At 38.4% G+C, this 11,928-nt stretch overlaps 1 protein-coding gene across 1 annotated transcript in view; it reads left to right on the top strand.

The window, feature by feature from the left end:
• Nucleotides 1-7,076: 7,076 nt before the first annotated feature.
• Nucleotides 7,077-11,928, top strand: part of LOC139733296 (probable flavin-containing monoamine oxidase A) — a 38,579-nt gene continuing 33,727 nt past the window's right edge. The window contains exon 1 of the mRNA XM_071644136.1: nt 7,077-7,531. Within this exon, the coding sequence (XP_071500237.1) occupies nt 7,382-7,531 (150 nt within the window). The 5' untranslated portion in view covers nt 7,077-7,381. The remainder of the gene's footprint in view (nt 7,532-11,928) is intronic.

Here is an 11,928-nt window from a genome sequence, read left to right as displayed (position 1 = left end):
ATCTTAGGTCGAATTGTAATGAAACCCTAGTTTTGTTTTCTTTTATTTTACACCATCTTTCAAAGCTATGCCAACACTCTGATGTGGAATCGTATGGTGTAACTGTGGTTATTTTAAGCGGGCTTGAGACGTTTTTTTCTGGCCGAGAATGTTTGGTAGAGTTATTCCAGAGTGAAGGTTCAGCAGTAACTGATGATGTTTGGTTTCTTTTAAGTTATACATCAGATATTATTCTCATCAGTGTATCATCAACTTTCCCCAATACCGTCAACAAAAGCATCGGGTTTTTTTTTTTCGTTGTTTTGTTTTGTTTTTTCCTTTTATAGGAATACGTGTAACCTCTTACCAATGGAAAAGGAAACCTTTTCCTGATTACAGCGGACCATCAAACTGGAGTTGCCAAGAAGTGTACCGATGTCTTGGAAATCAAATTTGTGTAGGGCTTACAGCTAGAATACACACAGAAAAAAACCCAGCCATAATTCACCTGCGTGATAGCCCCTGAAAGTATACATATTTCGATAAATCAGATCATATTTCTACACTGTATAACAATTCAAATTCTTTTGATCTTCAATCGACGGTACTGACGTGTGCGCGTCCTATCGAAATTCCATGTCGATCGGTATTAGCTTTGTATGCTATTTAAAATTTTCATTTAAGGCCCAATAAATGAAAATTCGGATTGACAAAGAGTTCTTATATTTTGCAGAGGGCATTCTCAAGTATATTCTACAAATATAGCAAACATTATAATCATGGAATCGGTACACTTTAATTTCCTTACAACCATTAAAATCAAAGAATGAAACTGAAATCCCACAGGTGTTGAAATACCACCTAATATATATATATATATATATATATATATATATATATATATATATATATATATATATATATATATAACACAGTGCTTATATAGCGCATATCACTACCGTGGTGTCTCTACACCAATGTAGTGCAATGTATCTAATAAAGAAAAGCAACAACAAGATGCAGAACTGAGAGGTGAGACATTGAAAATAATACATCAAGCTAGCAACTAACTTATATGCGATGGTTTACAATCTTGAAACATTTTTTTCTAAATTTGTTTGATCATACACGCACATTCGCAGGCACACACAACACACTCATACACACAGGCACTCCACACATACGCACGTACTCAAACTCACCGTGCCTTGCCTTCCGTAACTGATACGAACGAGTGGCGCCAGCAGGATTTGATTTTTTAAGGTGTTAACCGAGATTGATTTCAGTATTGGTTTAAGATTAGGTTTTCCGACATTAATGTCCAAAGAGCAGGGACGGTGAGTGAGTCTTTCTTTAAAGGGGGTGGGGGTGGAGAAAATGGGGCACTTGAAATAGAAATTGATCACTAAATCAACTAATTGGATTGACAACCAACTAATGTATGTTTACAGGCCACAGCAATACTCTGACAAGTTTCACAACTGTTCCCATCTTTAACTACGAAACATACACTTTTAATGATTCAATTCAATTCAATTCAAATTTTATTTCATTTTTCGAAAAAAACATAAACATTTCACTTTCATTGGTAACATAGAATAAGGTTACATAATCAAAACAAAGTAAAATTGAAAAGAGAACATAATTGTGGAACCTTGAAGTAACAAATAATGTTGTAATGAAAATTGACTGAAGTGATATAGACGATATAACATTACACAAAATATCGAAAAATGGAGGGACCCACTAAAAAGGCAATGCTTGTAGAATGTGGGCCCCTCAGGTACAGAATGTCAGTAGAAAACGAACAGATGCAAAAAGGGGAAAAAAGATCGGGAATAAAGTCAGATTAAAAAAAAGGTCTGGAAGCCCAATAAGAAGACAGAGTAACGGACAGACACACATACACAGGCGAATGAACATTAAACGAGACTGAGACGACAAAACTTATGAAAGGGGACTTCAATGCAAGACAGAACGAGACAAGGTTGACATATAGGAAGACAATACAGCGGACAGAAAGGAAAAACAGATCCAGCGATCCTCGACAGAACTATGTCGAAAAAATATTGGGATGCGAGGAAGGGATACATAAATATGGAAAAATAGAGAGAAATAGATGCGGAGGTACTACAAGTAGAATTGAATCTACTCAGTAAGAGTCTCAGGACAACAGGGACGAGAGAATATGTGAGAGTATATTATTGGTAATTATAATTCTTCGGAAAAAATTAAAATGAGCCAACAGGCTGATTCACTTCTGTAGGAACATAACATTGCAATAGAAACAACTTTAATCTCCTTTTAAATGAAAATATAGAAGGTGAATTTCTTATGTCATTATTCAGAAAATTCCAATATGTTGGGCCAGTATAAATAAGTGTGTTCTTAGCAAGAATCGTTCGTAAGAGAGGTAAGTGAAATTCATTGGAACGTCGAGTGGGATAGTCATGGAATGATTGATTTCTTTGAAACATAGAATCGAAAATGGAGGGGAGTGAGTTGTTTCTGTACGTATACATAAATTGCCCCAAATTAAATAAATACAAATCTTTAATTTTTAGCAGCTTATTTGCGGCAAATAATATATTTGAGTGGGAGGGTATGAAAGGATAACTGATGACACGGAGAGCTTTCTTTTGTAGAAGGAACACTCTATCCAGTAGGTTCTGGTGAGTGTTGCCCCAAACTAAAACACCATAATTAAGATATGGCAATATCAGTGACGAATATAACATAAGTAATGATTTTTGTGGGATATACAATTTCATTCTATTTATAACACCTATATTACGTGAGATTATGTTGGATATATAATCAATATGTAACTTCCAGGAAAGTTTGTCGTCAACAATAATTCCAAGGAATTTAAAATGTGAAACTTGTTCTAAATGAAAATCATTCAAAACTATAGCTGTACTCAAAATGTCAACAGTATTACTAAAAATCATATATTTCGTTTTTTGGGTATTCAATGATAATTTATTGGCTCTTACCCAATTATTCACTTTTTGTAATTCAGTATTGACTTTTTGAACAAGAAAATTGACATCATTGTGGGCAAAAAATACACTGGTATCGTCAGCAAAATGGATAAAGGATAGTACATCGGATGCCTGGCAAAAATCATTGATATAAATAATAAATAATAGTGGCCCTAATAAACTTCCTTGTGGAACGCCAAAATTCACTTCTCTTATTACTGAAAATTGTCTTTAATTGTAACAAATTGTCTTCTATTTCCTAAATAACTCCTGAACCACTCCAAGGCCTTCCCACGTATTCCGTAATGTGATAACTTGTGGAGTAGAATATCATGATCAACTGTGTCGAAGCACATATCATGATCAACTGTGTGATTGCAGCAGACCATCCCCCCCCCCCCCCCAAAAAAAAGAACAAGTTATCGTCTTATTGCGGACGACTTCAATATGCACGTGAATGATTCTCGTGATCATATAAAAAGCCTTCACCCTCTATGACTTATCCACTGCAATACATTTCAGTCTGGAACAGTGGATTGTAACTCGATCATCCTGATACGCTACATCTGGCTCTCACTATCAGTTAACGAAAGCAATTCCAATCTGTCTTCAAGACATTTTTTTCTTGAGACGATGATAATATCATAGTATTCTTTATCCAGGGTAGCCTCTTCAGTGTTGCCACAGAGGGATCTGCCGTTATAATTAACCTAGTGTTGCCAGGTACCCATTTATACACCTGGGTTGAGAGAGACATGGTGGGTAAAAACATTTTGTATAATGACGTAGTTACTAGGCGAGATTCGAACTCGGGACCCCCAACTGAAAGTCAAAAGTTTAATCCACGATGACACAGCACTTCTACTGCAGATCTTGCCTTGTTTTTTTTTTTCATTCAATTTAGGTTCCGATTAAAACCCCAAATCCAATCGCATGGACATCCAGTTCAAGAACTTTGTATTGTGTACGGACATCAGTACCGCCTTTCGTTAAGACCAAAGAGATACTACACAATCTTTTTCGCCTGACGTCGTGATATCAAAATTTTTATACATGGAGTCCTTGACGGATCTTGAGATGCCCTCATCTTCTAGAGTAATTCACAAAATGTACAAGTTATGCTTCTCGTGTGTGAATTCCTCTTTTCCATATTATATCGAGTTACAAAATAAAATCGTATTGTTTACTTGTCTTTTTATCTAAAAACAAAGTTAATATTGTGTATCGATGTTTTGTTGAAACTTATGTGATTCAAAGTTCCTTAAGATATAATTATGTACTCATGTAGCGTCATGTATATTGCCTTGTATTAGTTTATGTCATGTATGTGCAAATAAAATCACTTGACTTGAATTGAATTGATAAGACATATAGTTCAGTCTGAAATCGCCGGAATCGCGAAAATCGCCTGTGTCTCTACCCTAGATTAGTTGGTCCAGTAATATATCTGGTGGCATCAGCATCCCAGAAAATCACGGTTGGCCGACAAAGCGTTCATTAGTCGGCAGACGATACATATCATGTTTTCCCCTGCTGCGTGATGAAGATCTTCATGATGCGAATTGTCACCTTGATCGTCTCGAGAAAAATGGCGCTAATTGAAATTGGAGATTGACCGTGGGACCGTTGTTCCCGGGGTCCTGAAATATCACAATACACATTATAGAAGGAGCGTGATGAATTTGCTGGAAGAGAATCGAAAGATTGTTACTCAAAGGATAAGTTTTTAGGTTGCGAATAAACGAAATAACACGTGTTTGTCTTCCATAGCAAATTTTACCTGAAAATGCGGCACACCTTCCTCGTGCTGATTTTTCCCTAATTCATTGTTTTCTGTCTGATTCATGTGATGATTGAAATTGGTTTTGATCAACCAACATGACTGCACCATTGGTTTCAGTTTCGAAGTATCGGAATATCACCTTTTTCCCCCTACTCAAATATGTGTATAACCTTATTATATATTGAGGCGACTGCTTGCTCATTCAGCGAATTGCTATCATTTCTGGTAAAACAAACAAAAGAATCGATTAGACTTCATCGGTTCTTGCAAGATTTATGGATTTTTCTTTTGAGTGGGAATGCTCTCCAAATAATCCAAACTTCCCTGCTCCTCTGCTACGTTCGTTAGTCTATTTGTGAGATCATACATTATGCAGCTCACTGTTGCTGCCTTCAATCAGGTCTGCACATCAGCAAAGCACAAGTGTACTGATTGAACCGCTCTCCAATTGTATGTCAGGCAATTGCAACAGCTCCTCTTGAAAGGACAGCGCGCACTTGATAAACAAAACAAAATTCGCATGATTAATTTCAATCATTTTCATTCCCAGTTCGGCTTGTCAATCACATTGGCAACTGCCGTTATCGGATGAGCTAACACGAGTTCACATCAAGGTCGTGTCCCCTGATGTACATTGCACGGAATCTTTCCTGGATCGGAGCTGGAGGTGTTAAACCTATTTAGATACCATCGATAATGAAAACAATACTACAAAATCACAAAGCATTTATGCGTGTTTTCTGTTGACTGGTCTGCGTTCAAAATGTCGAATAATGTATTGGTAACGTTTGTCCCATTCACTGAAATAATCATATAGAGACAACAATCGAAAACTGCAGAAAAAGATGACAAACTGGCTTGTTTTTTTCATGGCGAAAAGCCATTCCTTGCCGTGCAACCAACTTCATCGATCCATCTTAAATTATCCTAATCGCGATTATTATTGCCCACTATGATGAGCAACCTGTCGGCATTTCACAGCTAGTCATACATCAACTCTCTCACAGATGAAATTAGAAAGAGATATGACCACAGCGCCCTCATTTGACATTTCAAAACGATCTTAAAGGACGGATGCGATGGAAGCGAATTTAGAGGATTCACTATAATAATTATGAACTCTTTCATGGTTCGAAACAATTTTGAAGACCTTTTCCGTATGTTGCAGGTAAAAATATCAGGAGGCGAGAAAAATGACACATTAAACGTGTTGGCAAAAGAGCGGGTAAGGTGAAATATGATATTGTCCAACGAGTGCTGTCATTTTTTTTTATTTTTTAGCTGAATGACTTCTCTGCTACGCTTTATTTTTAAAACTAAGTTCAGTGAATACGTGACATCTTTATTTTAAAGGGATGGTACAGTATTGGTGGAGATGAGAAGTGGGCTTTTAACTTTTTGCGAGATACCAAGAAAACTTTTATGAAATAGTACAGAGCATACCATTTTAAGAGGAATTCAAAGTTTGTTTGATGAAAATCGGGTTTGGAATGACTGGAATATAAAAAACAAAACAGAATAAAACAAAGAGATTGTAGTAAAGAGTGGGTCCCACACTTATTAGAATCGCTCTGTTTTGGATATCTCAGCCTTTTCAAAACCAATTTCCATCGAGTAAATGTTGAATTCCTCATGGAATTACATGCTCTTTCATATTTCATAAGAGGTTTCTCATTATCTCACCAAAAAAATGTTAGAAACCTGAAATTAGGTCTCAACTAAAACTATACGATCCCTTTAAGGTATCGAAAATACTTCTTTGCTGACATATTTTCGGCAAGATACTAGAGCTCGACTGTAGGAGGCTTTCGTCATGTTTGGAGACCGAGAGCATTGTGCATGTCATCGCTTTCTCAATAAACCTTTAATCTGCTCTTAGCCTCGGTCTTGTTGTTGTTTTTTTTTCTCGCTCCCGTTGCTTCTACACCTTCGGTACAACGCTTATGTTCAAAACGATGTATATGGCCTAGACAGAAAACTGTTCACTCAGCCCGAACGCGGGATAAAGGTCCCAAGGAAAACGCTGAGTGGTTTGAGGATGTAAATGGCTTGCAATCTTGAATTTCTTTAGATTAATCTCAAATCGTTGTACAACGTCCTGGGTTGGAACATAAAAAGATTCTGAGAAAAAAAGAAAAGAAAAGAAAAGAAACCCGCAAGCTTCGGGCAACAATACGCGTCGAAACCCCACAAAAATGTGCTGATTATTCAGACAATGTTGAACTAAACAGAGAAGAAGAAAAGCTATCCCAGGTAAACAAAAATCAGTGCGCCCGGGCTTTTACGGTAGACTGGAGTGAGAGAACGGTGAACAGAAGGGGAGGTCACGACTTGGTTGTCAGACCCCGCCGTGTATACCGCAGGCACAGTCTGGGATCTGCGGGTCTACGTACGTTGCTGCTTATTGAGGCTCGGACGATCAAATTTGGGAAGTACTCGTAGATCTCCATTCATTGGCGTGCTTCTTGCCGTCTCTCTTTCGTACGCCCAGTGCACAGATATCGAAGGTTACCCTAGGAGCGTGGCCTTTTTGGTGGCGTGCAGCGAGTTTGACCAAATGTTCTTCTGATGGGTCTTGCGCTTTACACATTTATTGTTTCTCGCCTGTCTTGATGATATCATACTAATTGTAATTATGTCAACGAAGGTGGACACAATGACCATGGCTAATGGCTCGGTGTGCGGAACTTACACAACACCGATTGATACTTATAACATCAATCGCTATGTCACCGTGTCTTATACCAAGATGAAACGTCCTAACTCTGCCAAGCCTTACAAAATCGTGAGTATCACCTTTTAGCTATCACATCACTTTTGGAAAGAGTTCCTTTCCCCCCGCTATGCATTATGTATATAAACTTTAGTTGGCTTTGGGGTGTAGGTATAATTGTAATAGTGGGGGGGGGGGGGGGGGGGCACATAAAGAACTCTTGCCGCACTTTTCTTCAGCCTGATGGGTGTGATATGACAAACTGACAATGGCGATTTTGACGCCATCAGTTATGCAATAGTAAAAAAGGAAAGTCGCACAATTACAGAAATGCGCGGCCGGATTCGTCTCAATCGTTTCTTCGCAGCATTTCTGCTGCTAGTTATCATGGTAGACAGTCTATCGAATCCCCACAGCTACACTGGAATGATATACAAATGTAAACTTGTAAATTTGTAGTTCCTATATGTCGCGATATAGGCCTACTCAGCTCTGGAAAAGAAACTTTAATACCTACATGTTACCGAACGCATGAAATGTACAATTTCTATTTTTTTAATGTTGTATGAAATATATGATATGATTCTCTCAGACATGTATGCCTATACATTGATGATGCCGTGTCAGGAGACTTTGCTTCTTTTCCGCTTTTCAGCAGTCTACGCTTCAAGCAATTACCTTCATCTCTTAGGATATGTTACAAGCTCATTATTAAAACGTTTCATGTGTTTTCCAGTTATTATATTCATTTCCTTACGGGTAGCGCAAACAGATGCTTGACAAAATGAACGATCTAATGAAAAATCACTTAGCTCGTGCACGATCGTTTCCCGCACGCGCTGTGTCTGCGGAAACCGTGTACTCGGAAGTTCGTTCGTTTGTTTGTTTGTTATGTCTTTATACAAACAAAAGCCATACCTCAAGGTGGTACAATCCTACATGCTTTCCTTCACTAATCAAACACAACGGTGGTGCGATTAATCCTTCTATACTCCAATGCATGGTCTCACTCAAGTGATCGGTATAGAGGACCGTATTATATACCTCCTGAGGTCACGAGACCATGTCTAGAGGCAATACGTGATGCGATGAAACGGAATATAATATAGCAGTACTATACAAGTACACTTAAGGGCTTTTTACACTTGTAAAATTTTGCTTAGCCCCTGACCAACGGTGGGGCTAAGGGGGGGGGGGCCTTAGCCCCACCGTTGGTACGGGACTATCCTTAGCCCACTTTCTGTTTACACTCGTTTTTGCCAAAGTGGGCTAGCCCCACCGATAGTACGGTACTATCTGGCCCTGCAAAATAGCAGGGGTTAGCACCGCAATTGCGGTGCTAGCACCGCAATTGCGGTGCCAAGCAAGTGAGTGTAAACAGAACGAAAAAATAATCCGGGGCTAAGCGACGGAGACGAAGTGCGACCCTCACTGACCAATCAGAAACGAGGTAATCAAGTGCTGCCGGTGCGTGCGTGTACGTGTACAGTACACAGCGTAATTATGAATATTCATGTGGTTTGGAAAGTCCGGGGCTAAGAAATACGAGTGTAAAAAGGTCAGTTTTCTCCTTAGCCCCGGACAAGAGATAGTACGGGACTAATTGGCGAGTGTAAAAAGCTGAAAAAATTGGTACGGGACTAACGATAGTCCTGGGTCAGAGAAAGTCCGGGGTTAAGAAACACAAGTGTAAAAAGCCCTTTTTATTGTACATTAGTGACATTTAAAATCATCCTGTTCACCATATTAGATTACCTCTCACTGACGCTCGACACTCCTACCATCCCGGAATAGTTCCAAGGAGCTGTTGAAAGAGATTAATGCTTCAAGGTTCAAGGCTCAATGGTTTTTTCCGCCCGTGTCAATACTTTGATCATTTAAGAATACACGGGAGGGACACTTGATTATTACGCAACACTTGTACCTTACAGATGAATGTCTATAGAAGGTACATGACTAGTGAGACTATTCCTATTACATAAACTTGTAGCAAGGGAAATTCGCGCGCAATCAAAGTTGACCACGCGAAATACGAAGGGCATACTGTCCCACATTATTATCATAGGAGTAGATAAACCCGGTATTATATGTTCTTTCATCTTTGTTAATACTGATTTCTTCGAGAACACCATTGGAAATATTAGTCACCCTAAGTCAAAACGAGAATTGTAACCAGGTACAACCCCCCCCCCCCCAACAAGAACACTTTCCCTGTCTGTGGAGGGTGACAAATCAATAACGTCATAGCAGTATTTTTAATTGTATTTTATTAGTTCATTATGTAATACGTGTTTAAAAGGACCAACACCTACTAGCACCTGTGCTACCTCTTGGTTCTTTTAGCAACCTCATTGTGTACAACATTGCCATATTGTAGCTCTTTTTTTGATAAGTAGTTTTAGAATACATGATCATTTATCCGTTATATATCATAGATTATATTCAATATGTTTTTTTTTACATCGTTTAGAGAGTTACATGTGCTATGTATTAATATTGATGTATTAACATGTATTCAAACTTTCCTGTACATACGTTGTTGTTATAAAGAAACTCAAACTCAAACTCAAACTCAAACACGACATTAGCTCCTACGACAATTGCTCCATTGTTAGTTTCCCCAAGAATTTATAGGATTGGGGTTTTAGATTTGGTTTTGATGTGAGGATTAGGGTTCAGGGTATAGAGTTATGTTTGTGGGCAGACTTTATGTTTGGCTTTAGGGTGTAAATATTTCTTGCGAGCGGTTATTGTCACAGGAGCAAATCGTCATCGAACCGTTGTCTCCAAGTTTCTGTCCAATTCTTTGAAATATGTCTTTCATTGCATTCATTTGGCAGATAAGTCGGTATAGCGTCAATTCCTTTGAAACATATTTGGAAGTTTCTTTCTTCTTTATCTCCAAAGTACATGAAACCTTTCCTCCCATTTTGGAATATTTTACCTTTGCTCTTTAGGTGGACGAACAGCTTAAGTTCTTGAAGATTTTTCTGTTGCCACACCCTGTATACAAGGGCGGGTAAACTCTTGAAGTGCCTTTATTGATAAACTATAACACAGCAGGTCTTCAGGTATTATATGGACGAGATTTGCTAACGCACCCATATTTGGTCTATCGACTTCACCCTCGGCTTATTCTGTTGAAGAGTTTCCGACAATAAACGCCAGAATAGTCGACAATTGCAAATAGAAAATACAGCGGCTTTGGCTGCATTAGACTCGCTCGAATCAACAAGTAAGTGATCCATCAATACAACTGAGGTTCACGGTCTCATTATTCAAAGAATACACGCGATGGAAGTATATAGGCCTATGCCTGATTCAGTGTCGGCGTAGAATCCGAGGTAACGACAGGACAAAAAAAAAAAAATCTAGATCCAAATCGTGATAATATACTGAGAACAGGCACAGAGGGTAAATCTTCTTCACGACCACTAGACCACCGACGTCATAAAATTGTGCTAAGCGTCCTGTAAAAGAAAGTCCTGGATTCGGATCACCGCATCCCCCTCCCCCTCCCCCTCTCATTGTATCTTGTGATCCTGTTGCCGCAACTGATCTATTTTGACATACTGTACAGTTCTGGTTGAGGTGAGGATTTAGCTTTTACCGTTTTGCGAGATATTCAGAAATCACTCTATGAGATGTCAAAGAGCATGCAATTCTAAGGGGTATCAAAAGATTAATTGTTGAAAATCAGTTTTGAAATGGCTGAGATATCCATCCTATATCCAAAAACAAGGTGAAACAAAGAGATCCTAATGAAAGGCGTGGCCTGTAGCCTTTTCATATTGTCACTTTTTTGGATATCTCAGCCATTTGAGAACCAATTTTCATTAAATAAACACACTCTTGAATCATTCCTAAAATCACATGCTCTTTCACATTTCATTAGAGGTTTCTCATTATCTCACTTAGCAATGTTATAAACCCGAATCCCCACCTCAACCGGTACTCTACAGTCCCTTTAAGTAAAACCTTATAACTTCCTAACTTTTAGAGTGACATTGCTCACAGAGAGTCAAGCAAACAGACAAAGAAACAAACAATCAGAACTTTCGTCAAAATATAACCACTTTGGAGGAGATAAAAAGTTTAAAAAAAAGAGATAAAAAGCTAGCATTGTAGCCCATGTCCCATACCATGAAAGTTCACTTCTTCTACAGCGTATTGATATCACATTCCGCAATTTAGGTAACACTGTCTCCAGGTTAAAAAATGTGCCAAAACATAATCTCCTTTTTTCAATGGAATTCGCTAAGTCGCCAAGGAATGTAATCGTAATTACCTTGAATAACGAAGTTTCGCATTTCTGTTACCAATACGTCATCACAGAGACTTGAATCACAAGGTGTGCACATGGTTATTAGATGACAACCATCTTGTGCGCCCGATTGATGTTTCGTCGAGACCCATAGACAGTCGTAATTTGGTGGATATCATACTGTTGTTGTTTTTTTTTTGCGTTC

The sequence above is a fragment of the Diadema antillarum genome, unplaced genomic scaffold (assembly GCF_040938485.1).
Source record: "Diadema antillarum isolate AM-2024a unplaced genomic scaffold, OU_Dant_1.0 scf00000024, whole genome shotgun sequence".
Lineage (NCBI taxonomy): Eukaryota > Metazoa > Echinodermata > Echinoidea > Diadematoida > Diadematidae > Diadema > Diadema antillarum.
The sequence above is the reverse complement of the archived record's forward strand: the minus strand, read 5'-3'. Positions and strand labels throughout refer to the sequence as shown.